The following is a 27,755-nucleotide window of genomic DNA, read 5'->3' as shown; positions in this document are numbered from 1 at the left end:
ACGGTGTGGTCTCATTCGTACGCCACTCAGCACTTTTGGCCCTGGGCGCTGCCCCAGCCTTTCTCCCTCCTCCCGCCCCTGCCACCTACAGGTTGTTCCCCAAACACACCAGACTCAAGCCTTGCTTCTTGGCCTTTGCACTAGCTGTCCAGCGCTAGGAACGCCCTTCCCCAGATCCGGCCCCCCCCCACCCACACCGCCAAACCCCATGCCCAAATGTGGCCTCCTCAGAGTCCCCTAGTCATGCTCTGGCCTTGTTTATTTCCTTATGGCTCTGCTCAGTGTGCTCATGGCGGTTATTTGTTTACTGTGGCTCCTCTATCAGACTGGGTGTGCTCAAGGCTGGGCAGTGTGCCCTGTTCTCATCACTGGATCTTACAGGTGAGGAAACAGAGGCCCCCAGAGGGGCAGCCACTGCCAAAGGCACCCGATGGTGGGATGTCACAACTTGAAACCCAGGTCTGACGGCAGCCCACTGGTACCTCTCCACACCCTTCTCTCTAGCTACCAACCTATCTCTTTGAGCCAGGTGGCCCATGGCCTTATCAGAGGCTGCCAGGACCTGGGCTCTCTGGTGGGCACCCGTTAGCCTCCCCAGGGGTCAGTGTCCCCCCCTCCACCCCTATCAGAGCTCGGCATCTGCCAAGGGCCCACCACCCCTGCCTGACCCCAGCACCCTGAGCCCAAGGCCTGGAGGGACCTTTCCAATTCTACTTGTGTCCTGAACCTTCCCTTCCAGCCCACACCAGATGGGCCACTTCAACCCCAGGAGTGTGCCACACCTTCCCCAACTCACACCAGCCCCCATGAAGTGTCCTCCACCAAGTTCCGGCTCTTCGTGGTGGCCTATGGGTCCCCAAGTTTGAGTCCTGGCTCAATGTCCCCACCTCATTCTGTAGCCCCAAGCAGGTGGCTTCACTTCTCTGAGCCTCAGTTTCCCATTCTACCCTGGTCAGGTTCTGGTGAAGAGTCAGAGTGATAATTTACATCATACCACATTCCCTATATATAGCAGGTGCTCCACACATGTCCAGTGAAGGCTGAATAGCCCTCCTTGCCCATGTCAGCTCCCTCGCTGGACTATGCTTTGCTGGCACTTGGCCCACAGTGGGTGCTCCAGCAAAGTCAGCTGGCCAAAAGGAAGGGTGTCTGATTATCCAATGCCTCTTATGGGGGCTGGGCCATGTCCTCTGTGGTCACTCTGTCAGTGCCAGGTGGGGTTGGTGCAGATGTCCTTGGAGAGGTGTCCTGACCAAGCTCAGTCTTGGGAGACTACCAGGTTAGGAAGGTGATGGAGACAGGCTCGCCTTGACTCCCATGTCTATTCTGGGACCCCAGGCCAGGTGTCCATGTCCCATGTTGTGATTTCAAGTGTCTCCCAGCCACACACAACAGGCAGCAATTGGATGGGTCCTGCTTTATTCAGAACTGGCAAGGACCCCTCTCCCTGCTGTTCTGAGCCCACAGGGGGCCTGGGGACAGTCAGGGGGCTGGGAGACCAGAGGAGACTCCAGGCTCCCCAACCTCCAGTCAGGGAGGAAGCAGGCAGCAGCCGCCCCTGCCCAGACAGTCTGGGTGGGATAGGCCCCGGGCCACTCAGCCCAACTCAGTTCTGGCTCCTAGTACTCCAAGAGGCGCAACTGGACAGGGCTTCCTGGATGCTGAGGAGGTGGCGGCCACACGATGGCCAAGATTGTGGGGTCTGGTGGTAGGTGGGGCTGTCATCCGCAGTCTGAAGAGGCCACAGGTGGCCACCGGCACGGAGAGCTCCGGACTGCCTGGTCTGGTGGGCCAGACTGGGGAGGCAAGGGCGGTGGGGGCAGGCATATGGCTTGGGTGATGAGGCTAGGCAAGGCCTGCAGGGAGGTGCCCAGCGCATCCAGGCGGCTTTCCAGTGCAGCCAGGCGGGCCTCAAGGTCCTCGTGCTGGGCGTGCAGTTCAGACATGAGGTCGTACATGGCATTCTGGGTCTGCCGGAGACAGAGAGGTGGGACAGAGAAGAGGCTGAGTAAGACAGGAAGGGACAGGTGCAGAGAGAGACAGCTGCAACTGTGAGGACACCCCCAGCCCTGCAGGTCTCCTGCTGGACCCCAGGGAATAGTAGGAGAGGAGGTGAGGGGACAGACAGGTCTTAAATGCCAGGCTGGGACCAGGAGACCTGGGAAAGGCTGAAAGATGTCCTGGGGAGGGGTGGCTGTGACCATAGCTTCCCTGAGGGGTTGAACTGGCCACATGGCACATTAGACTAGGGATGGGACAGGGGTCTGGAGGGAGAGGTGACTTTCCAAAGGATCTGACTCAGTCACAGACCTGGGAACATGACAGCCACAATCACTGTTATGGTAGGCAACAGAGCGTCCCCACCACTTCGACAGCTCCCCACAACGCAGTCAGCAAGGGCTGGGTCTGCCACTGTCCAGGTGGACCCTGGTTGGAGCTAGAAGAGGAGGTTGGCCACGCAGGGAAAACTGCATGCAGACCGCACTTTCGCCATCAGGTGGCGCTCGAACATTGCTCGGAGTCTTGAACTCCAGCTCCGCAGAGACGAGACACCCTAGGCAAACTGCAGCTCACCACCCTTCCCAGGCTTAGGAAGGGAGGATTGAAGGGGCAGTTCCGGCTGTGGGGCGTGGGCGGGAACACCCTTCAACCCCTCACTCCGCGGGAGACAGGATGAGGCACCTATTACAGTAAGTGCAGACTTTCCCAGACTCCCCGTGCTTTTGCCTCTCTCCGTGTACCCCATCCTTTCTTCTGTTACTGTTAGGCTGACCGCACTCCAGGGCTGGAGGGACCAACACCTCTGAAACCCTTCCAGGGCCACGGACCTTCACCCCAGCCTGCCTCACGCAACCCCAGTCCCTGGGGCCAGAGGGCGATATCTGGAGGCAGTCAGGCCTGGGATGGTTCATTTTGGCCCTCTCTGAGGTTTTTAAAAAATTGTTTTAAACTGAGGATATACATTTTATTTTTGTCAGAGAGATAGATACAAATTAAACCAACAACCTTGGAAAGGAGAGCATAAATATTTAAGATAGGAAACCATCTTAACCTTGTTTAATTTAAAAAGTCACAAACCCCCTGGCTGGCATAGCTCAGTGGATTGAGAGTGGGCTGCGAACCAAAGTGTCACAGGTTCAATTTCCAGTCAGGGTACATGCCTGGGTTGCAGGCCATGACCCCCAGCAACCACACATTGATGTTTTTCTCTGTCTCTCTTTCTCCCTCCCTTCCCTCTCTAAAAAATAAACAAATAAAATCTTTTTTAAAAAGTCACAAACCCATGTAAATACGAGTATAATCCAATTTAATTAAAGACTGATTCAAGGAAACTTTTGTGAAAAACATTTTGACAGGGGTGTACCACGGTGGTTACAAGGCTTAAATAACTTAAAAATTCAAATTTCAGCCCTGGCTAGTGTGGCTCAGTGGATTGAGCGCCAGCCTGTGAACCAAAGGGTCGTGGCTTAGATTCCCAGTCAGGGCAGATGCCTGGGCTGCGAGCTAGGTTTCCAGTAGGGGGGCATTCAAGAGGCAACCACACATGGATGTTTCTCTCCCTCTCTTTCTCCCTCCCTTCCCCTCTCTCTAAAAATAAATAAATAAACTCTTTAAAACAAATTCAAATTTCAACAATTTATGCTAAAGAAGTATAATATGGATAATTCAAATTATAATTCCTAGTACCTTTTTCCAAGGTATTTTATATTTATAGATACAATCTCATATGACATCAAATTAGTTGGCCAACAATTTTAATATGTTCTTAGGGTTATGTTCTAGTTTGTACTATCAATTGAATTATTTCTTCAGGATTCTAGAACTTTTTTTCCTCTGTAATGTTCCCTTTCAAATTCAATTTATATAGGTTAATATTAAATTAGTTTGCAATCTCTTGAAATGAGAAAGTGAGTCCAAAATCAGGTGGGTATAAGAAGTGAAATAGAATAGGACTTAATATCTTCTAAAGATATTATTAAATTGGCCTCACACTGATGATTGATCAGGGGGTGAGACCAAGAAGCAAAGCTCACACACGAACTATTTTTATGAAATACACATCATTGGTCAGGAGCAAGGTCAGAATAGTGTGAAAACACTAAGAGCTCACCTAACTGAAGTAGGTGGGTGGAGCCCTGGCTGGGTGGCTCAGGTGGCGAGCGTGTCTGGCCTGGCATGGCAAGGTTGTAGGTTCCATCCCTGCTCAGAGCACACACAGGAGCCCACAACTGAATGTGTAAATAAGTGGAACAACTAATCCATGTTTCTCTCTCTTTCTCAAGTCAATCAATAGAATTTTTTAAATAAAATAAAATTGGGTCAGTTGACACATCTTTTAATGGATGAATAAAAACTGGGAAAGAGGGTAGGACTTGCTATTAGAACCAACAGATCCATTTATAACACAGACTGATCTTACCAAGCTCATGCAATCAACTCCAATTTCCTGAAAGGTGTTTAATTGCTGTACAAATTAGCTTTCTGTTGATGCTGTAATTTGAATTTATATCCATAGCAAAAATGCCACATCATCAATTTTGCCCACTAATTATATACTCTTTTTAAAGCTGTTTTCTTAGATACTAATTTTTAAACTGTAACTACTGCCCATGTTAAAAGCAGCCTTCCCACAGAGGCGGAGATTCCCAGAGGCCTTCTCACATCCGCAGCTTCCGGTCTCGGTGGAACCTTGCAGACAGGGCTGGTGTTCCCCGGTGGTTTATCCCACCTGAACTGTGCCCCTTGCCTGTGTCGCCTGCCTGCCTACTGTGAACACCAATGCTGTCCTTCCCTCAGCAGAAGCTGCATCCTGTCCCTTACTGAATGTCCTGGTGACCCACCCAGCCCAGACTGTCCAGGGGAGCCGCCCCACCTGGCCCCACCATGCTCACCTTAGCCAGGTCTGCAAGCGTGTTGGCCTGATCGTTCAGCTTCCCCTGCTCGATCTTCACACTTCGGAGCCTGGGGACGGGTGCATGGGTGGGGTTGGATGGAGGCAGCATCAGCAGCAGTGAGGGAGGTCCTTCATGCACCTGCCCCACCCCCCAGGGGTTGCCATGTGGGACATGCAGGGGGGAGATGAGGTAGGATTTGGGGGGCAGCAGGGCCTGGAAGGCAGCTCAGCTACCACCCACGGTGCCCACTGTCTGGACACATCCACATGCCCGACTCAGGATGTCCCAGTAACTTGGACTCCCAGGTCCAGGTGAAGCCCACACTGGTCTGCAGGGTGGACATAAGCTCGGCCTCCCCCAGGAACTGCCCCAGGTATGCACCCTGACCCATGACCCCCATGCACCTCTGACCCTCGGAAGAGACTTACTTCTGAGCTCTGCAGGACCCGGCGGAGCAGAAAAAAATTACAAGGCAATTTTAACCTCAGCACTGCAGGGCAGCTCATGCCCAATGCTGCACGCCTCCCACATGCCAACCCCAGGCACCAGCTGGGGGCCTAGACAGCCGGGGCTGTCGCCCCTGCTCTGGGAAGGGGCTCAGCCTCTGAGAGGGCAGTGTCAGCCCCTCAGAGGCACGTCTGTCCTCTGCTCCCTCCCTTGAGTGGTGCCCACCCAGCCCTGGCCTGGACGAATGTCACTGCTTTTGCTCTGCAACCCCATTGCCCACCAACCTATGCCAGGTGCCTAGTCCAGAGGGGACATTCAGTCCTGAAAACTGTACCTATGATGTCTCCTAAGGGGGAAAGTGAGGCTTAGGGGGGCAAAGCCATGGCCTTGATAGCACCCCAGTGGGATCTGAACTTGTGCCTACCGCAGCTTCCATGCCCTTGGCCTCCTACAGCTGCCCTAGGGGGTGGGGACCAGCCTGTGTGTGTCCTCGCCCTTGCTCTCCATGCCTTCTGTAGCTAAACTGGCCCAGGGAGATAGTTCCAGGTAGGACTGTCTCCCTCACTGGTTCAAACTCAACCCACGTGTGCCCACATGTGACAGATACTCAGGATGGCCTTGGGGCCCTCCATGCTGGATGCTGTCAGGGTCCCCGAGACCCAGCCCTCCATCTGAAGAAATAGGTGTGGGTACAGGCGCCCTCAAACTCCATCTGAAGAAATAGGTGTGGGTACAGGCACCCTCAAACTCCATCTGGAGAAATAGGTGTGGGTACAGGCACCCTCAAACCCCAGAAGTCTGCTGGGGAGCCCTGACATGGCTTCTCTATAAACTCTGTTATATGGGGTGGATGGTGTCTCCCAGAAAAGATGTATTTAAATCCTAATCCCAGGACCTCAGAATGTGACCTTATTTAACCAGGTTAAGATAAGTCATTAGGATGAGTCTGAACTCACTATGACTGGCGTCTTTATGAAGAGGGCGACACTGGGACACAGACATGCACAGAGGGCGGGCATGATGACACAGGAAGCACACCACATGAAAACAGAGAAGTGGAGTGATGTGCCCACAAGCCCAGGGATGCCTGTGGCTGCCAGAAGCAAGCAGAGAGGCCTGGTGCGGACCTCCCCCGCCCACCACCAGCACCTTCGAAGGGAGCATGGCCCTGCTGGTGCTGATTGTGGCCTTCTGGCCTCCAGGACAGTGGTCATAAAGTCTGTAGTTTCAAACCACCCACTTGGTGGTATTTGTGGCACAGCAGGCCTAGGAAACACACACCCTCCCCAAGTGCAGGCTGTGCTGCCCAATCCGCCTTCTCTGAGACCATTCCTTCCTTTCCACTGGCTGCACACACAGCACTCCAGTCGTGGGGCCAGGGCTGCATCAGGTCCGCAGCCCAGGCCTCCTGGCACTGTGCTCGTCCCCCCTCCCTGCCTTTCCTCAGCCTTGGGCACTCCTTGGTGTGCCTGCTCGCCTCTCAGTTTCCTCCTCAGATCCCACCCACCCTTCAGGCCCTAGTTCAGACTTGCTCGATTTCATTGCCTGCGCTTACAGGACCACTGTTTTCCTGGGGGGAGGATGTAGGAGGGTCTAAGCGGGGATGACACAGTCCTGCCCGAACAGACGGGCACAGGGAACTTGCAGAGCAGGTGCCTCCTCCCCAGACCCGGCTCTCCTCAATTCTCACACTCCTCCTTTCCTTGAAGAACTTTCTGGAGCATCCCATGGGGGAAGGTGCAGGGCAGGGCCGTGTCTGTGTCCCCTGTGTCTCACACACCGGCTGGTGCAGGAAATGCTTGTGGAATGATAAAATGACCATATTGCAGGTGTCGGTAACAACAATGCTGGTTCCTATATTCGAAAAATACTATGTGGTAGTCAGGCACGAGCGAGTCACCTGGTCACCCCACATGCGTTGGATCCACACCCCACTGCTGGAGAAGAGGCACGTCACCATCATCGCCACTTTACAGAGAAGATATGGGGAGCAGTGTGTTCACTAGCAGACCCCACTGTTAGGTGGAAGAGGCCAGGCTGAGACCCAGTGGTCATTTAACAAGTGTGGAAGAGCCAGTGAGGAGCGCTCCCAGCCTCAGGGCCTCCGGGTCTTGTGAGGAGGTAGGACTAACACCTGGGCACAGTGAGGTTGAGGAAATGAGGTACCAGTTCCTCTCCCTGGTTTTCAGGTGACGGTGGAAGCAGAGGCAGAGGGCAGGGGTTGGGGCGGGTGGATGCCATGTGTTATCAAGTGATTGTTCCAGGCCGGGGACCCTGCCGGGCACTCACTCTGCACTCATCTCACTTGGCCCTCTGCCTGGGTCCTGGGAAGTGGGGGCTGCTACCATTACATACCAGCCCAGTTATAATGGCAAACACAGTAGGTGTAAGCAGACTAAACTCTCTAGCTAAAAGGTTGGGCCTGGCTGGTGTGGCTCAGTGGATTGAGCACCTGGGCTGTGAACCAAAGGGTCTCTGGTCCGATTCCCAGTCAGGACACATGCCTGGGTAGTGGGCCAGGTCCCCAGTAGGGGGCGTTCAAGAGGCAAGCACACATTGATGTTTCCCTCTCTTTCTCCTTCCCTTCTCCTCTCTCTAAAAAATTTAATAAATAAAATCTTTAAAAAAAACACAAAGTTGGTAAGCAGCATAAGGAAACTTCTGGGGTAATGGCTCTGTTCCTTATCTTCACTGCGTTGATAGTTTTATGGGTGTGCACATATGTTAATGTGCATCAAACTGCACACTGTAAACAGGTGTGGTTGATTGTATGTTGATTACACCTCAATAAAGCTGCTTTTTACAAAGAGACAAAAATGATTAAACAGAATTGAAAAATGAAAGTCCAGCTGGCTGAGCTGCTTCTCCCATGGCCTGGCCTCTCCCCTGGGAAAGGGTCATTCTCCTTTACCTTCGGACACCCCAGGAGCTGGGCTGCCCCTCCTTGCAGCCTCTGTACCCCACCACTCACACCGCTGTCCCTGTGCTGCCTCTCGGTGGCGTGCCCCTCGGCCAACGCGGCTGCCTTCCTGCCGCACTGGCCCAGGCCCTAACACTGTCCATCTCGCCCTCTAGCTCGTCAGCCCCTGAGTCTGGCCGGGAAGCTCCTGGGACGGGGACCGTCTGGCTCACTCACGCAGGAGAGCCCACTTGTGAGGGGGTTCCCTCAATATGAGAGGTGGGATCTCTCTTCGGGGAGGCTGATTCTGAAAAGTACCTAAAAACACGATTTTACTATTTTAAATCAGGTAGCATGTGCCTCAGTTGTAATTTGAGTGCTTCACCCCCACAGGACTTGGAGCTGTTTAAACCCTCGACGAGTGCTGCTCCATCCATCCCCCGTGTGGCCGCTGGGCCCTGGGAATGTGGCTGGCCCAAATAAAGACGAGCTGTCAGTGTAAAATAGATGACGGACTTTGGAGATTTAGTACAAAAAACTTTCTAAAGTATCTCATTAATGATTTTATATCTTAATCACATGTTACAATGAGAATAATTTGGATATACTAAATGAGCGTATTAAATTTATTTCACTTCTTTGCTTTTTAGAGAATGTGACTACTAATAAGTTTAAAATTGTAAATGAAGTTCACATGATATTTCTAGTGGACAGTAATTGGCATATCGTAGCTTGTGAACCAGATTTGGCCAGATGCCTGATTTGGACAATGAAGTTCTTATGGGAGCACAGACACACCCATGCAGCTCTACTGCCTTCCTGTTACACCAGGAGAGCAGAGTAGGTACAGAGACCATCTGGTCCACGAAGCCTGAAATATTTACTATCTGGCCCTTTAAGAAAAAGTTGCCCACTCTGTCTGCACATTGGACTCCCTTGAGGACCTTAAGCTTAAATCCAGACTGCACCCCAGACTGTACTGTCGATGGTGTTGAGTGTGGCCTATAGGATTTTAAAAAGCTCCTTGGGTGACTCCAATGAATAGCCAGGGATGAGAACTACTTAATTAAGTAATTCTCAGGACAAAGGGACAAAAGAGGAAATTAAGTAATTTCTAACTGTGCCACATGAGTCTCTGGATCAAGCCACACATTTAATTCTGAGCTTCCTGGCAGCCAAAGCAAAAAGGGGAAATTGCCTCAGTATCTAAGGGATAAAATAATTTGGCTATTCCAGAGAATAAAACACCCTTCCTACCATTTATATTGGATGGGCAGCATGACTTATAAAGGTGATTTCCCTGGATGAGTGCTGGGCCCATCACATGTCTGCCTCTGACGGTCCCACTGTCACAGCCAACAGAAGCTACAGGCCCCAGTCCACTGACCACCCAGCATGGGAGGGACCATGACGAGGCCATGCTGAACTGTCTGGCCTGACCTTGGGCCTCCTCCCTAGGGGGTTGGGGGATCACGCTGCCTCCGCCCCAGGCGGATACAGAAACGTGAGCGGGAAGGGTGCTGGACTTACTGATGGATGGCTTGGAGGAACTTACGCTGGTGTTTCCGAACCCGGGCGTGGTCTGGCTTCTTCACCAGCCTGGTGTGTTTGTAGATGAGCCACGTCTCCCTGAGAACGTTAGCAGCGGCGTTTTTAACCTGGGGCCAGAGAAAGAACAGTTCTCCATTTTATACATGGGGATACCGAGGCACCAAGAGGTCAAACTGCCAAGGCTGGCTTGTAAGCTGCACTTGGCTGCCTGGCCCCAGAATTCCTGCCTCTCACCGCATGGCCCACAGCTGGGCTGTGCCTGGGCTGTGGACACCTGTGGCCATTGCCATGTCTCTGTGCACAGCTTAGGGATGTTCTCATAAGTGGCAGAGCCTGGTACAGTCTGGGAATGCACAGGGCATTGGTGACTTGTGGGCACACGGGTGTGCCTGGAATGTGCAGAAGTGGGGGGTGGTCTGGCCTTGTCCATCAGGAGGGGAGGTGGCCATGACGGGGGCTGGCATCCTTACCCGCTTGGTGAGCTGTGTGTCCATCATGAAGTTGTGCACGTGTTTCTCTGCCTTGGTGAGCTCCAGTTTCCGGGCCACCACAGCCACCACGAGTGCCGTACAGCCAGCCCCCTGCACAAGGAGGGTGGCAGGCACATCAGCATTCTGCTCTCTGTGGCACAGAACTCACTGACTCCCAGCCCCACTCGCTTTACCCATCACATGTCTGGGAAGCATGTCCCACAGATTAGTTTATCCCAACAACCCTGGGAGGTAGGACCACTCTTATCTCTATTGGTTAGAGGGGAGAAACTGAAGCTCAGAGATAAGAAAGGGACAAGAAACAGCAGGGTCTGCAGGCATGTTCAGGGCCAGTGTCCATGGAGGTGGGAGGATGTAGAATCTGTCAGGGCCGTGGGACCTGGGCGTGAGGGATGGAGACAGGGCTGACACGTCACTGAGCAGGAACAGGGATCAGCTGACAGGAAGTGTGAGGGAAGGGCCAGCCAGAAGCCCCCAGTGGGGCATATGCGGAAGGGAAGAGGCAAAGCACAAGTCCCAGGAGGCAGGGGGAAGTGGGGGGAAGGATGTTTCCTCATGTGGGCTCCCTGGTCGGTGCATCCACCCTCCCCAGGATGCCCCAAATGGCAGGCAAACCCAGGTTAGAAAAGGAGGTCAGAGAGGACTCGATTGTCCACTTGGGGGATACTTGGAGGGAGAGAGGCAGGAGTGAGGTCCCGAGGAAGACGAAGGGCAGACAGGTGAGGCAGGGCAGCAGAAAATGACACAGGAGGGAGAAATGGAGGAAGAAGGAAGATTCTGTGACCAAGAAGTGTGGTGCAGGGAGCCTGAGACACATAGGAAATGTCGTCAGCCTCAGGAGTGACCAAGAAGTAGGTGGCAGGGGATGGTGATGGAGCCAGAAGGTGGCTTCCCGCCTGTGCTGGAGGTCGTCTCTGGTGCTTCGCCAGACAGCTGCTTCCTCCCACGGCTGCTGAGCACAGGATGGAACGAGGGACAAACCCCGGCTTGGGCTCTGGTGGCTAGGGTGGGGGGTTCAGCTGGTTAATAGTTCAGTTTTCTTTAGGGATGGAGAAAACATTAATGGGAGGAGTGGACAAGGGCCAGGGACACTGTCAAAGTGTCCTGGTTGGGTCTGGAAGCCAACGTGCCCAGGCTGGTGGGGTGGGCACAAAGTCACCCTCTGAGCAAACCCTGCTGAAGGTTCCTGATCAGGACAAGGATCTTAGAAGGGCCCACAAGCCTGTTCTTAGGAAAAGCCCTTTTGATCGGGGGCAAAGCAACATGCTCGAAACCTGCACGAGGACTACTATAAGGCAAGGAAAAAGCACAGGTGACAAGTCTGCACAACAGCACTGACCCCATGTTGAGCAAAATATGCTGGGCTCAGAGCAGGACCCAGTGGCATGCCTTGAAGTTCAAGAACAGGGAAACACCAGGTAGTAAGACAGTGGAAGAGGATGAGTCCTTGGGGCCATGACCGGGAGGGGACACACGTGGACACAGATGGAAGAGGAGAAAGCAAACGGAGCAGCTAAAAGAGACCCAAGTGGGGCCATGTGCGCATGTGCTGGGGTGAGGGCTGGGAGCAGCTGCAGGCTGGACTTGAAACTGACGTTCTGGTAGGAGCCGCATCCCAGAGGAGGGAACACGGACTTCCCATTTCACTGGGGGCTTTCTGGACCAAAAGCCCTCATCTTATCCATGTTCTTATTTGTTTGTGAAGTTCAATTGCTGTGGGAGGGGTGATTGACTGTGGATGATCTTTTTTTTTTTTCTTCCACTGTCACAAAATCATATAGGCAATTGTGCATGATGCCACATCACAGGTGAGGGGCCCTGTCAGCTTAGCCAGGAGAAAGGTGGCCCTGGCAGGGGAGGCAGGAGGAAGTGGACTCCTAGCTGTGTCTAAACGGGGGGGAATGAGAGGCAAAGAGGAACAGAGCTACTGGGCTTCGCTTCAGCAGATGGTGACAACTGGGGAATGTCTACGTGCGATGCAGGGGGCTGGGCTGAGCCCCTGCGTGATGGCTCCTCCTTCTGTGGGAGGAAAGGAAATGGTGCTGGGGATGGCGTCATGATTTTGCAAGAACAAATGTTCGCCTCTGACAGCACAGCTGGTGATGGGGTGAACTCCCTGTTGGCGGGGGGTGTGCAAGGGCCCCAGCTCTTACCATGATGCCGGTGAGCAGGCACACTCCTTTCCCGCAGTAGGTGTGCGGCACCATGTCTCCGTAGCCAATGGAGAGGAAGGTGATGGAGATAAGCCACATGGCCCCCAGGAAGTTGCTGGTCACTTCCTGTTTATCGTGGTACCTGGGGAGAGCAGGGAGGGCTGGTCAGCCCACAGGGTCCTTCCTCCATCATCACACCCCCGGGGCAGCGCCTTGACCGCAGGGAGCTGGTCACTCCGGGGGCTCCGAGTGATAAAAGTGCAATTTCAGGGCAGTGGCTGGCTCCTGGGGCAGACCCTACAGGGCAGAGGGCACCCACATCATCCTTCCCAGCCTCCCGTTCACCTTCCTTCCTTTGCCTGACCCCCGAGCTGCTGCTCCAGACTTCTGCCCACTGGCCTTGGTCACAGGACAAAGAGGGGTCCAGGTGAGGGTATGCCACATGTGACCATGCATGTCCACATGACACCCTTCCCAAAGGCAGACATACAGACAGACACTGACACGGGTGGCCATGGGTACCAGAAGTGGCAGGGAGTGGAGGTGAGGATTCAGGTCAGACACCAGGAAGAACTTCCCCAGCCAGCAACGCCCTGAGGAGGGAGGAGGGCTACCAGGGGAGACAGGAGGGTGAAGGGTCATGCTCCAGGACTTGGGAAAAGAAGGGGCATCAATATGTAAAGGGCAGCACCAATCACCCCAATCCCAGGCCTGGGGTTGACCTGGGGGTAAGGAGGGAGAGGGCAGCTCTGTTAGCATGGGGAAGAGGTTTGGGGCTAAACTTTTGGTGGGGTGGGAGGGATAGGCCCAAAGGCCTTGCAAAGGACACTATTTTGTCCCCATCACAGCCTGGGCTGGGACCCTGACCACACAGGCTATGCACAAGTTCTGCCCATGGTCAGCCGAGGCTGGGGGTCCAAGGGGCTGCTTCTCGGTGTGTGGCAGCAGCTTGAGGTTCTGCTCTAGTCCAGCCCAGCCTGCAGAGCCCCTTTCAGCTTGGGGGGACCCCTTTCCAACTGCCCCCTCCTTTTCGGGCCTCAGGCCATCTGAACCCCACAACAATGGGTGAAGACCTCCCCTGAAGAAGTTCAAGGTGGGAGGTCAACCAAGGGGGCACGAAGGAGGTGGGATCCCAGCTGGGGTGGGGCCAGAGCTCGGGGAAGGCTGATCTGGGCAGATGGGGCTGGGGCCAGGGGCCCAAGGTGGGGAGGAGATGGAAGGGGACCCCCTGTCGGGGCAGGACGGATGGAGGCCTCCTCAGCAGGTCTGGTGTTCGGGAGTCTCTGCCCCACCTCAGGGCTTCCGGGCTTCCTGCTGGGTGCAGAGGACCAGAAACGGACCCCCACGTTTCACTGAGGTAACTGAGCCCCAAGCTGCCTTGGCCTCCATCTCTTGAGAGACCAGTGCCCCGCAGCTCAGGAGGCAGGAGGGAGGGGGCCCCCCAGCCACGGGTGAGTGCTACAGGACCACCCAGGGCCAGGGAGTGGGGGCATGCGGGAGATGGGGTGGGGTGGGGTGGGACAGAGCCACAGAGGCACAGCAAGGCAGGCAAGGGGGCTTCAAGCAGCAATATGGGCTCAGAATTTAGGATTGGCTGCTCCCCACCCTGCCCCATTCCCCACCCCCACCCTGGGACGCCTGAAATGACCCAGCCTGGACCTCAGGGATGCCTGAGGAGGGAGGCCCCTCTCTTGCTCCCCAGACCCTGATCCTGAGCCCACCCTGATGGGGCTGGGCATGGGCTGTGGGAACTGGCATCAGGGCATATCACGAGTCCAAGGAGACCCCCTGGGACCCCCCCATGGTGAACTTCAATGACAAAAAGAGCTGGGCCTTCAGCCCTGTGAGCCCCATGTCAGACTGAGGTGGAGACTGTGGGGCAGGGGGACTTGAAGGGGTGAGGACTGGGGTCTTGGGGGGCAAGTCTAGTTCAGGGACCCCCCCCAAGGAAGCCCAATCATAGCACCTCTCAACACACATCCCTCTCCAGGGCCTTCCCCAACTAGGCACAAGTCAAGAGACCCCTCCCAGGCAGGTATCCCCGGGCCCAGAGCAGCCCAGCAGAGGCCCTCCCTCAGGGGACAACCAGAAAGAGACACTTGGGAATGTCCCTTTCCTCCCAAGAGCCTCATTTTCCTCGTCTGTAAGTTGGGTTGATGGCCTGCCACCTTCCAGGGCTGTTCAGAACCAACCCCAAGCGGGGTTCTTAAAGACTGGGCCAGCTTTCCTTCACCTCAGACTCCAGAACCCTGGGTCAGGTGCCCAAACAAAATGCTAGAGATAAGCCCTTTCCCTCTACATGCCTTGGAGACAGAGTCCCCCAAGGACACCAGGCAGACAGAACCTGAGAAAGGCCTGCCTCCCACTGTCCTGGTCCGGGCTCAGCCCTACCTGCCAGCCCTGTGCAGCCAGGAGCTCTCCCCATGCCCCACGGCTCCTCCGGGTTCTGGCCACCCTGCCTCACTCCCCCTTCCCTCCCCTCTCGGCAGCTAATCTTAAATTCCTGGTGGGCAGCACGGTGGCAGCAGCTCCACACACACAGCTCGGCCAAGGGTGGGACTCACATGTTTTCCCTACAGTCCAGCAGGGCGGGCAGAGGGGAGAAGGAGAGCAAGTTAAATTGTGGGGAGAGAGGGGCATCTAGGGGGCATCTAGGGGGCATGTCTGTTCCTGCTGCCTCCACTGCCTGGGCCAGAGGTCAGAGGTCAGCTGCCCGCAGAGTGGAGGGGCTGGGAGGAGGAGCATGAGTCCCCTGGGGGCAGGTTGGAGGGAGGGGGCTGGGGTCCCAGAGGGGTGTGGGTCAGACTAGGGTTAGTTGGGAACACAAGGTTGGAGCCCCAGGGTTATAGGACCAGGAACTGGGCAGGTGGGGAGAGATCGAGGGGAGGAAAGAGATGGCTGGTGGAGCCCTGGGTCACTAAAATCCTTGGTGGGCATGGGGGTCACTGGGGTCAGGGGGACAGAAGCAATGGCTGAGGGGGCACTCAGTCACTGTGATCATGGGTGGGCATGGAGGTCAGCGGGTCAGGGGCTGGGGGGTCAAGGCACACCTCTCGCAGACGCGCACGGTCCAGGCAGCAATGATCCAGGAGGAGATGCTGAAGACCAGCAGCACGGTGCCCGGGCAGATGGTCATGAGCGTCTTCATGACGAAGCGTGTGTTGAAGGTTATCTTGTTGAGCGCCCCGATGCTGCGGGATGAGGCGTCCGTGAAGATCTTGCTGTGCAGCAGCATGACACGGCCCAGCAGGTAGAGGCGCAGGAACATGGGGACGGACAGCAGCACGTCTACGTCCGCCTCAGCCGCGGCCGGCGCGTAGGTGAAGGCCAGCCGCGCCGTCCACGTGAAGCGGTAGTGGCCAGGCACCGGGTGGATGGCACACACGGCCAGCTCCAGAGAAATGAGGAGGATGCGCTCGCAGGTCATGGCAATGCGCCAGTCGTCCGCCCCATTGTCCACCATGAACAGCTGCGGAGGGCAGGTGGGAGGCGGTGGGTCTCAGACCTGCATCCCGGCTGTCCGGTAAGACCCAAGCTGCAATCCCTCCCACTCGACTCTTATGGGAAACACGACCTCACAGGCACAACTCCTGAGATCTCAGGGTTGGCCACACTTCAAACTAAACATGGGGCCAGTGGTCCCCACAAAGTTAAACACAGAGTGACGAATGACCCAGCAATCCCAATCCTAGGTGGGATATGCAGCAAGGGAAATGAAAACAGACGGCAAACAGACCCTTGCATGTGCACGGCCACAGCAGCACTGTTCAGGGCTAAGTGGAAATGGCCCAAGTGCCCACCAGAGGGTGAGTGGATGAACACCGCAGTGCGGTCCAGCCGCACAACGGCAGTCACTCAGCCATGAAGAGGAGTGAAGCACCGACACACGCTACAACTCAGATGAACCTTGCACGTGGCATGCCCACTGAGAGAAACCAGACAAAAAGGCTGCTACCTGGCCTGGGGCGGGGGGGTGGGGGGGCACCTCACTGGCCTGGAAGGTGGAGCTCTGAGCCAAGAGAATTATTCCTGAGCCTCCAGCTCTCATGGGATCTGCCTCGCCAGCTCTGAGACCTGCTGAGGACCCATCCCCCTTCTCTTCTTTCAGATCCTGACTTTTGCAAGGAGAAGGACTACCCTGTGCTGGTGCTACTGATGTGTTTGGAAAGACAGTGACTTGTCTGGGTCGCAGCTGGAGAGACCTTACCTCAGTCTCGCCCGGATCTCACTTCCATGACATTCACCTAAGACTTTGGACTTAGAGCTGATGCTGAAATGAGCTAAGACTTTGGGGGTTAGTGGGATGGAGTGAATGTATTTTGCATGGAAGAAGGACAAGGATTCGGGGGATGGACCAGACGGTGGGTTGTTATGGACTGAATTGTATTCCCTCAAAATTCATATGTTGAAGCCCTAACTCTCAATACAACTGTGTTTGGGGGCAGGGCCTTTAAAGAGGTAATTAAGATCAATGACATCATGAGGATAGTTCCCTAATTCTACAGGACCCGTGTGGACATGAAGAGGAAGAGACACCAGGCATGCACGCCCACAGGGGAGAGGCCGTGTGAGGGCACAGCAAGGAAGCGGCTGCCTGCAAGTCTAGGAGGGAGGCCTCACTGCAGCCAGCCCTGCCAGCCCCACGTCTTGGATTTGCAGCCTCCAGAACTGGGAGAGAAAACAGGTCTGTCCTTTAAGTCACTCAGCTGTGCAACTTTGCAGAAGCACTAGCAAACTCATACAGTGCTTCCTTCCTTTTTTATAGCTGAATAACAAATAAATGAATAATATAGAAATGCAGTAATACATTAATACTACAATGAATAACAATTCTACTGTATGAACAGACCACATTTTGTTTATCTGTATACCCATCACATGGACGGCACGGCTGGCCTGCACCTGCACGCCGGCCGTGGCTGAGGCGCGAAGACATGCTGCCATCGGTCCCCACGTTCCTGCGCCTCTACCTGCTGGGCCGGTAGACATCTGGGTCCCTTCCACACTTTGGCTACTGTGAACAGGGCTGCTGTGAATATCTGCACACAAGTTTTTACATGGATGTGTTTGTTTCTTTGGGGCCTCTACCCAGGAGTAGAATTGCTGGGTCATATGGTAACTGTATGACTGTTTGAGGAACTGCCAGACTATTGTCCCCAGTGGCTGTACCCTCACAACTGCTTCCTTTCGGCTCAGGTCCCCCTAGCCACATCCAGGGCCCCTCCTGTGTGCCAAGCCCCAGGTGTCCCCACAGATGTCTACACACAGAGCAACCCAGGCATGATTTTCCTTACACGCATCTCCTGCCACACTGTCAGTGGTCAGAGGCCAGAGGTGAGGAGCCAGATCTGACAACCTTTGGTGTCCCCAGGACCTGGCACCAGACCCAGGACATGTCTGCCCTGTGTGAGTACACCCGCCCCACACGCCCTGACCTGGACTCGAGCCTAGCCTGGCTTTGATTAATCCCGCCCCCAAAGAACAAACTCCTGGCATGTAATAAGTCTTTCAACTGTGGGGCCCTACTGAATACAAAAGGAGGTTGCTGCTTCAAACGCTAGCTCCCACTGCAGTAAAATCTCAGCAGACCCCAGGGCTTCACGTGCCCCATGTGCCTAGCAGCTCATCCTCCCCACCCCGTGTTCTCAGTGACCATTTCTTTCTCAAATGACAAAAATTAAAGCACAAACATGCATTCCGGGGAACTTGAGAGTGGTCTAAACGATGTGTCTTCACAGGAATCTTTCTACAAGTAGACTATTGGTCCTTTTATGTTTAGGGGGCTGGGCTTCCAGGTGGCCGGTGTGGGGGCTCTGGGGCAGGGAGAGGGGGTACCCCAGCGTGGCTGGCACTGACCTGGATCTCCCGGGCATGGTAGAGGACAACCAGACCCAGCAGGATGACTGTGGAGAGGCTGATGAGGCATTTGAGTGCAAACGAGTACAGGGACTCCTGCGCAGAGAGAGAGCACACAGCAGGACGATGCGGGGGTTGTGGGGGCAACCGTCTGACTCCCACACCTGGGCACTTCACTCAGAAGGTGACGCCCCTGTCCTTACTCCTTTGGCCTGGGCTGACAGTAAGACGGGTCCAGGACTTTAGAGTTCGGAAGGTCTGGTTGCAGGCAGACAGAGAACTTCATTGTTTCTAAGGCCTGCCCTCCTCAAGGCCCGGCGTGTCACACTCGTAAGGCTTCGTCTCACAGGGTGCGGCACACTTTAGGAGCTGACACAGCCCTGGTCGCTCTCTGTCCTCGCACACCCTTGGGCCGCACCAGTGGGCCCACAATTGGGCTCGTAACCTGGCCCCAGTGGCAGGGTGGGTGAAGCTCTTTCCCTGCTCCCCTCCCAGGCCTCGTCTGGGGCTCCCCCAGCCCCAGCCTGTCCCAGGAGGCAGCCCTCTCCCCATCTTCAGCCAGGGTGTAGGCAGGAGACTGGACTGGACTGGAGCCTTTGCTCCCACCTGCAGCCTTCCTGCCACCCCCAGGAGATGGGCTCCCCACCTCCCATCTCTAGGATCCTCTCTACCCCCCCATCCTCCTCTCCTGGGGCCAATGGGCCTGACCCTGTGCCTGAGGGATGGCAGGGAGCCAGATGTGCCGGGGGTGGGGGGGGCCTCTGTGGGGTGTCAGGTGGGCTTTTCCTGAGGTGCCAGTGGGAAAGGCCATACCTACCTTGGTGTAGACCCCCCAGGACAGCTCCGTCTCCGTCACCATGACAACGATGCCAAACATGCCAAAGATGAGGGCATAGTCGCTGAGCCGCTTCCGCTTCTCGAAGAGTGCCCGTCGGTGGCCCAGGCGGTGGCCCACGTTGGGGGGCTTCCCGGAGCCCCTCTGCCCACTTGCCTCCTCCTCCTCCTCATCTTCCTCCTCCTCCTGGTCCTGGGGCTGGCCCCGGGGGCTGCCAGGTGAAAGCTGGCCTGGTTCGCTTTTGGCAACCACCACCTGGAGGCCTGGGCTATGTGGGGGCTGTAGGGGGCGGCTGGCCTCAGGGTCCGGAGGGTCTCGGGTCAGGGCCCCCGGCCTGCTTCCCAGCGGCCACCCCCCACAGCCATTGTGGCTGCGGTTGTTCATGACTATGTGGGTGCCGGGGTTGGACTCACTGCAGGCCACCTGGGGCCCGGCATGGCTCAGTGGCTGGGCTCCCGCGCTGACCTGCAAGGGCATGGGGGACATGGTCATGCCAACTGACCAGAGGGCCAGGGACCATTACCGACACTCCAGAACATTCTGAGGCTTGGGAAGCCATGAACCCAAAGCAGCTGACACAAGGGTTGCCATCCCAGAAATATCCAAGTCAGCTTCTGTCCCCACCCCCAACTAAAACTCTCCCATGGCCCCCAGTGTCATTGCACAAAAAGCAGACGCCTCCCTGAGGCCAGGAGGCCCTCTGTGGTCCAAGTCCTGACCCTGTACCCTGCTCAGTCTCCACAGAACCACTCCTTTGCAGTCGCACCGGCCTCCCCGTGAACAGTCCCAGCCAGCTTATTCCTGCCTCGGGGCCTGTCCACATGCTGTGGCCTTTGCCTGGGAAGCCCTGCTGCCAATCTTTTCCCACTGACGTCTTAGGCCTCCAGGCACAAAGATGGTGGCTAGCACACAGCCAATACTCAGCAAACACCTCTGTGTGCCTCGAGATGGAATCTTCCGGCAGGTTTGTCTGGGAGGACTAGAGCCCATGTAGGTGTGCGGTTGGGCGGCAATTCCCATCAGCGCTCGTCTCCGGCTGACTGTCAGGACCTTGGACAATTCAATCTCATCCTACTGAGCCTCCAGTTCCTTCCCTCCAAAACCTTAACACACTTACACGGGTGCAGGATATGGCTGAGGGGACATTAGCTACTGAGGCTGGGCCTATAGCTCCCTCCTGCCTGGGTGGACGGAGGTCTGTGGCCTCCAGACAGATTCCGGGACCGGTGTGGCAAACTAGGACTTAGCTCTAATATTCCAGAATTGAATCTATACAGCCTGTGAGACATGCTCAGCCTGGCCCTGTGACCCCAGGCCAGCCTCAGATTCCCTACCAAGACAAAGAGCAGACTGATTGCCCAACATCCTCGGGTTCTGCTCTGGCACAGGGCTGTATCGTGGGGGTCACTGCAAGAGGAGGGACCTCAATGACCCTGTCTGGAGTTGGGCCTGCTGGGTTCTGACCTGCCAGGCCCACCCCAGCTTACTCTTTCAACCTGGCATGCCACCCGCTGTCACTCTGCCAACATTTATTAAACATCTGTTACACACCAGGCTCTGTCCCTCACACAAGTTTTCTCCTGGATCCTTGCAATACCTCTAAGAAGAGGGTCCCGGGATCTGGCCAGTTTAACAGCTGGTAAAACTGAGGCACCAGGCTGTGAAGGGACTATCTCCTTACAGGGCACATTCTGGACCAGGCTGCCCGGCTGGGCTTCTCCCAACGAGCCTGGCCACAGCAGGTGGTGGGCCTTTGGAAAGGCCAAGCCGGCATGAACTGGGGGCCTGGGAGGGGGAGCTGTGTGCACAGATGGGACATCTCCCCAGCCCCAACACTGTGCTCTGGGAGTGTGAGGTGCTCTGTGCTCAGGGGGTGACATCAGGACACGCCAAGATGGGTCATGCTGCTGTGCGGGACATGGGCGACCTTTGTCAGAGCATCCACCGCAGGCCTCACAGGCCCACTGTGTCCTTGTCTGGCAACCCCCAGACTGGGTCTGTCCTGCTCACGTGTGTGCAGATGCTGGTGACAGCACAGGGGAGTGCAGGAAACATCCCTGCGATGGTGAGCGACCTCATGAGTCATAGAGCATGTTCCCCCCTCCCCACTCCCACCCATTGCATTAACCAGGCCATGGCCACCCTCGGCCCGACACTTCAGTCTATAAGGCTTAGCCTCCTGCAGGCCGGGCACTTCACAGTTTGTAAGGCTGACCTTGGCCCTGCTGTCTGCCTGTCTCTTTCTCTCCTCACAGACACTTGGGTGCTGCTCCCCTCCTGGGCTGGAGCCCCTGCCCAGCACCCTAAGGCCTACTGGCTGCCAGGCAGGTCTGGGAGTTTGTCAGCACAGCAGCCCCAGGCCCTCCCCTCACCTGGGAGACCAGGAAACCCCAGGCTCCTCTCCCACCATTCCTCCTGAAAGTGCCGGCCCTTGCCAGGGGCTTTGGGCACACAGGCAGGAGAGGTGGGTGGCCTGGCAGACAGGACCAGGAGGGGATGGGAGCCCAGCAGACGACCTTCGGAAACGCACCAGTAAAGATGCAGTTTGGGGATGTGACTCAGCCACTGGACACACAAGCCAAATTCAGCCGTTTGTCGGCCATGCTCCTCCTAGCCTGGCAGCCAAGTCCTAAGGTGCCCTGGGCAGGATGAGGATGGGGGAGTGGGGACAGGAGGCAGGTAGCTTCCTTGAGAACAGGGGGGTGGAGGGCATTGCTGGTACCTGTCATGTTAACTTGTACCTACTGCTTATTGTGGGTGAAGTCCTTTATCAGCATTATCACATTGAATCTCCACTGCCACTCGGCGAGGCAGGTGGTGTCCCTGATCCCATCTGATAGGCAGGAGACAAAGCTCAGAGAGTTTCAATACCTTGCTCAAGGTCACACAGTCAGGAAGGGCAGGGACTAAATCAGTGCCAACTGGGGGTGGGTGGCAGGATCTGCCTGGTTCTCTCTTGACGAGCCACCATCTAGAGAGGGAGCCAGCCTGGCCCTGCCCTTGAGGGGCCCCAGAGTGTAGGACACAGGCATTGGTGGGTACCCTCCTATGAGCTCCATGGAAACAGAATGAGAGTGGTCTGCCTGAAATCCCACAGGAGGGGGCAGCCCTTTTCTAAAGACTGAGTGGGACCAGAGCGACCTGGGGACTAGAGACCTCTTCCCTTCCCAGGTATACGTTCCCCTCACCCACAGCAACCTGGATATAAGCTGGGGTCCCTGAGATCCTCAGAGGTTCCCAAAGAATCAGCCCCTCTGAAATCCCAGCCAAGGTTTGGGTATCCACGAAACGATGTGTTTAAAGGGGTCAAGTCTCCCAAATTCTCTAAGGAACTTCTATAAATGATGAGGAACACCCTATAGGCTGCATTTGGTTTTGAGGGACCCTCAAATGGCCAAAATTGTTCAATGTGTCTGGAGCGTGAGACCTCTGTTCCCTGAGGCCAGGATAGGGCGATGAGCAGAGCCCCTCTTCCACACCGTCCCAGGACAACTGTGGGAACCTTGTGGGACAAGTGGGGCAGGGGGCACCCAGGAGGGCTCTTGAGGAGCTAAGGAAGGTTGTTTGCAGGTGGCAGGGAGCAGGGCACTCTCCCGCCCAAAAGGAAGACAAAACAAAACCCAACCAGACTCCAATGGCCCTCGAAAGAGCCTGTTTACAAATGACACGTTGGTTGTAGTGGTTACCCAGAGGGACCCTCCAGCATCCCAGTCAGGACAAAGTCACCTCTTCAGCTGCCTCTTCAGTAAAGGGGCATCTTGGTGCCCATACAGCAGGAGACCAGATCTCATGTGGAAAATCTTAGCATGCGGACATGAGTACACCTGCCATGGTGTAACTGCCCAGCACCAAGCTCTGTCCTGCAGAGGTGGACCAGGAGAAGGTGCTCCCTGTCCCCTCAGTCCCCAAGGCAGAGTCCCATGCAGGGCAAAATGCTGGAGGTAGGGCAAAAACACAGTGCTCCCAAGAACCACAGCCGGAGCAGCACATGGTGAAACTTTCCAGGATGTACAGACAAGTCATGGGTTTTATGTCCCTGTGGAGGGTGGGGAAGGACACATTCCAACACTCTTGGGGCCCTAACTCTGCAGGGTGGACAGGATTCACTAGCCCTCCTGCCCATGGGCTGCCAAGCACGGTGCAGTAAGGTGCTGGCTGACTGCCTGATCCCCCAGGCGTTGCCCCCATTGCCACCCATCAGGAAGCTGCCAGCAGTCAGCGGCCAGCAGAGTGCAGCTAGCCTGCCCTGCCCTACCCAGGCTGCCTCCATCAGCGCCCTCCACACCGCTCCATCTCCATCAGCTTCTCCCACCTGGCTCTGGCTTCCAGCACTCACATCTAGTGCTGCTCTCCAGGTCAGCGGGTAGTGCCCTGTGCGGGGTACCCCATCTCTGTCTAAGGAGATCTGGGCTTCCTGACCCCTATCGGGGTGCCCCTGACCGCTTGACCCAGGGGCCAGTAGTGCGGGTCTCCTTCCTCCCATTCCCAAGTCAGTCCCGGGTCACTGCCTCCAACCTGAGAGCTCCCCCCACCGCATCTATGGAGTTTGGAGACTCACCCCACAAAGAGAACCCAGTACCCTCCCCCTCCGGGATGTGGGTCTGAGACTCCTCACTTAGCCTGGCAGTGCAGAGGCACACATCCGCTTCTTTGAGTCCCCTGCCTCAAACCGCGTCCCCTCCCGGACGTGCCTCCTTCCCCAGGCGCCCCTTTCCATCCTATCCCGTACCTGAGGGGCTCGGTTCGGGCGGACGTACAAGGCTGGAGGTGACAGGGTCCCATACGGCCAAGGATCGATAGGACGGGGCCGGGGTCGCGGTGGGGGCGGGGAGGGGCAGCGGGACGCTGGGCCCGACGGAGGCGGGGCAGGGGGAGGTGGCGGTGGCGGGAGCATCCCCCGCCGCCCTGTGCACCTCCAGGGCGGGGGTGGGGGGGGGGGCGAGCGCCCGCCCGGCCGGGAGAGGAGGGGGCAGTGCGACGCGGGCGGGGCGAACGATTGGCTGAGCCTGGTTGGCCCCGCCCCCGGCGACCCCGCAAGCCCCGCCTACATTTAAAGATCCCTCATTCCGGGTGCCCCATACTACTCCCCCCCACCCCGCCCCGCAGCTCTAGGCGGGTCCAAAACTCACCCTTTTGCCCCGCGTGACAGAGAGGACATTAGTCAAGCCACGACACCCGTCCTTGACAGTCCTAGCCACCCCTTCCCAAAATAAAGTCCCCCAAACTCCAGGTACCCCTCAACCTTTGTGTTCCATGCATACTTGCTGACGGGACAAGTTTGCAAAGCGACAGGACACCTTTCCTCCACCCCGCCTCCCCGAAGTGACCTTTTCACACGTCTGCTCCGTGTGGGGGAGCCTTGGGGTAGGAAAGCTGGATGTTGGCAAATGGTGAGTGCCTAATAATTGGGCGAGAGAGCTTCCAGGCGTCCAGGGTGTGTCTGCTGCAAGGCCACCTTCTTTGGGACTGTGCCCTGCCTCAGTCCTAAACCCCTAAAACAATGCCAGGATGGTGGGTCAGCAGGAGACTATTTCGGGGGTCCTCAAAACTGTGCCCTTTTCCCCTGGCACCAAGGAGGCTATCCTTGGGCAATTCATTCGTTCAACGTTAATGGCAGCTGGGGAGAATCTTGAGGATCAGGAGGTGGAGGACCCTTTGCTCCTCCTCCTCCCCCTCCCAGGTGGTCTCACTACCTCTGCCTAACTCTGTTCCCACTTGGCTGAGAGTGACTGAGTCCAGCTCTGTCCCCCAGCCTGGGGGCTGCGAAGGCAGCAGCTCCTCCATCTGTTTTCTTCCTGGCCTCAGTTTTTTTCCAGGTCAGGATCTGCTTTGTTTCCTCTGTGGCCCAGAAAATATCTGGGCAGAATGAATGAGTGAGCAGATGACAGCTTGGGCAGGGGGCAGTCCCAAGAGGGGGTCATACTGGTAAGGCTGAGGAGGGGCAGGTGACAGCCTTGGGTTTGGCACTCCTGTCCCCTCCTCTCAAGAGCCTGTTCTTCATGCTAGCCTGCTGGGAACATCCTGAGGAAGGTCTGGCTGTCGTGACGTCGCCCAGGGTTGTGATAGTTGAGAAGTGGAGGCCTGGGGGCCACCCATTGCCTGCAGTGTCCACAAGGGCACCAGGAGTGGGGTTGTGGTGACTCTACAGGGGTCATTCTGAGCCTGCAATGTCCTTCCTGTATCCCCCCATCCACTCCCCACTCCCACCCAGGCCTCCCATCTCCCCTCAGCCATTCCACCTCCAGGGCTTTGTGCTGTCTGTTCCCCTGCCTGGGCTGCTGGGAGCTCTTTCTAAAACACCAGTGAAGCCACCCACATCCCCCTTGGGGTCTAGCACACAACCCTGTGCCACATTCAATGCCCTGGCCCACATACAGGCCCCTGCCCCATGACAAGCATTCAGACCGTGCCCACTCACAGGCTAACTCTGAACTGCACAGGCTGCTGTAAGGACCCTGCAGCAGCTGACACTTTCTGAATTCAAGTCCAACATGCAAACAGCCAAAAATTCACAAAAACACCAGCTACCACCCCCAGAGGCCTCTTCAGGACTCCCCTAGGAAAGACCCCTTTTATTCTCTGGGCTTACCTGCCCTGAGGGATCAGGGACCCCCTTCAAGGGCTGAACTTAGGATGGTCGAATTGGTGACCCATCATGTTCTGCCCAAGTCTGCCCACTGCCTGCTGCCTGCTTGGACCTCAGCTCCCGGAGACAAGGCTGGCAGTGGTGGACAGAAGTTGGGGATGGATGTAGATGAGGCAGTGGGTGGGGGCCACCTGAGTCTCCATTCCAGACAGAACTCCTCAGCCCATGGTTGGGAGGGAGTACGGCTGGGTACCCCAGGATTCATGTCCCCAGGAAATAGCCTACAGACTGGGCAGAGGAGAGGCTAGTGGCTGAACAGGGAGCCCCTCCTCCAAAGTGTGGGTGCAGGAGAGCTGGGAGAGCTTCACAGGTGCTGAGGGATCCAGAGGCAGCCGCCTGAGCAGGGGTGACCTGGTCACCCTCTGCCAACACCTGCAGCTGTGCATCCACAGCAGTATCAGCCCATCCTGGCCCTAACTGGTGGCTACCTGGACAAAGGCTGAGTCCCCTGTGAATGTGGGATGGGAGAGCGGAGAACATATCCACTCATTCATTCATTCATTCATTCACTCACATAGCCACCAAGCCCCTTGTATGAGTCTAATGCTGGGGACACCCAGTCTCAGACAGATACAAACTTGTCCATCTTGGAGCTGAACTTCTAGAAGAAGGGAATGACCTCCAAATTAAGGACCAATCAGAATTTTAGATAAAGCAAAAGTATTGGAAAAAGATTCAATGAAGTTGAGAAAACTAGGAATGGGGATGGAAAGACTTTAACTAGGGTGGTCAGGGGAGGCCTCTTGGAAGAGGAAGCATTTAAAAGTGCCCAAGAGCTGCCTTGGAAGAGCTGGGAGATGGGCACCCTGGCAGAGGGCACTTCGAGGGCATAGGCCCTGCAGTGGGACCAGGGAGGGCATTCAGGGGGAAGAGAAGGAGACGAGTGGGACCAGGAAGGGGTAAATGGAGTGCGGTGTCAGAGTGGGTGGGAGTCACATCAGCAGGGCTGTGTGAGGGAGGACTCTGAGCAGAGAAATCGTGGAGGGTTAAGCCCCCTAGGGTCCTGGGAGAGGGTGGGGCAGGGTGGGGAACAGGCAAGCGTCCCAGAGGGCTAGTTCCTGGGCTTTCCAGATTCGGGGACTTGGAGAATCTTCCTTCATTCTATCAGCATTTATTGAGTGCCTTCTGTATACAAAGCTTGTACCACTGAGGTAGGGATACTTCAGTAACAAAAGCACAAAAAGACCCAAACTACGGTTTCAGGCCAGTGGGCAAGAAAAGATCTTAAGGACAACTGGTCCTTGCAGATGCTTCACAGAGGAAATGAGGCAAGGGAGAGGTTGGGAGGGGCTGCACCTGGCACCCGCTGGTTCTCCCCACTGACAGCCCACTGAGCCCTCAGTCCCTGCTCTGGAGGAGGTGGTGGGAGCCTGGCGGTGACAGGCAGGCAGGAAACCAGCTCTGTCACAAACACAGAGCCCCCTCAAAGTTTCCAAGGTCGAGGAGTCCCTGCCATAGCCGTGGGGCCCTGTTCTGGGCTGTCTTGTCCATTCAGGGAAAGAAAGAGCAAAGGAGCTGCCCCCTAAAAGCTGTCTCCAGGGAGTGAGGCCACAGGAACTGGGGGGGAAGACTTTGGGGGTCAGGTCTTTCCAACCTGGTTCAGCTCCCCCTCTGGCTGTGTGACCCTGGACAGGTCATCTAGCCTCTCTGAGCAGATTCCCCACCACCAGTGATCAGAGAAAGTAGACAGTGATTCTATGGGGGGCTCTAGAAAGCAGTCATTGTCGTTGTTGTCGTCATCATCATCTTATTATTAGTAGTAGTATTACTTCAAAGGTTGGCTCTTTTTTCTAAGTCACCATTTTTCTATCCAGTCCCTGGGCCACTCCTACCCCCAAAGGTGATCTGAGTCTGGGATCCACTCACCCTGGGGTGCAGGGGTCTCCCTGATGAGCCACCACCAAAGGACCCGTCTCTTTCAGTCCCGCTGGGTTACCACTTGGCTGGCGGGGGGCTGTGGCTGCCCTTCTTTTCCCTTTGAC

At 56.1% G+C, this 27,755-nt stretch overlaps 1 protein-coding gene across 5 annotated transcripts; it reads right to left on the bottom strand.

The window, feature by feature from the left end:
- Positions 1-236: 236 nt before the first annotated feature.
- Positions 237-27,704, bottom strand: KCNN1 (potassium calcium-activated channel subfamily N member 1). Of its 5 annotated transcripts, none has more exons than XR_003685092.2 (10): positions 23,857-24,049; positions 19,110-19,592; positions 18,293-18,388; positions 15,487-15,905; positions 12,437-12,578; positions 10,263-10,373; positions 9,797-9,899; positions 5,324-5,332; positions 4,893-4,962; positions 237-1,970 (listed from the first exon to the last, which is right to left on the bottom strand). XR_003685092.2 is itself a non-coding variant. In XM_028520341.2 (10 exons), exons 2-10 carry the CDS (start codon positions 19,509-19,511, stop codon positions 1,722-1,724), a joined length of 1,626 nt encoding a protein of 541 aa, XP_028376142.1. In that variant the 5' UTR covers positions 19,512-19,592; positions 27,640-27,704; the 3' UTR covers positions 237-1,721. The 5 variants fall into 5 exon arrangements, 3 of the variants coding, with proteins under 3 accessions (XP_028376142.1, XP_035888453.1, XP_035888454.1); XM_028520341.2 differs by lacking the exon at positions 23,857-24,049 and adding an exon at positions 27,640-27,704 and having other exon boundaries at positions 9,772-9,899; XM_036032560.1 differs by having other exon boundaries at positions 9,772-9,899.
- Between the last annotated feature and the right edge of the window lie 51 nt (positions 27,705-27,755).

This window comes from Phyllostomus discolor, chromosome 8 (assembly GCF_004126475.2).
Source record: "Phyllostomus discolor isolate MPI-MPIP mPhyDis1 chromosome 8, mPhyDis1.pri.v3, whole genome shotgun sequence".
Classification (NCBI taxonomy): Eukaryota; Metazoa; Chordata; class Mammalia; order Chiroptera; family Phyllostomidae; genus Phyllostomus; species Phyllostomus discolor.
The sequence above is the reverse complement of the archived record's forward strand: the minus strand, read 5'-3'. Positions and strand labels throughout refer to the sequence as shown.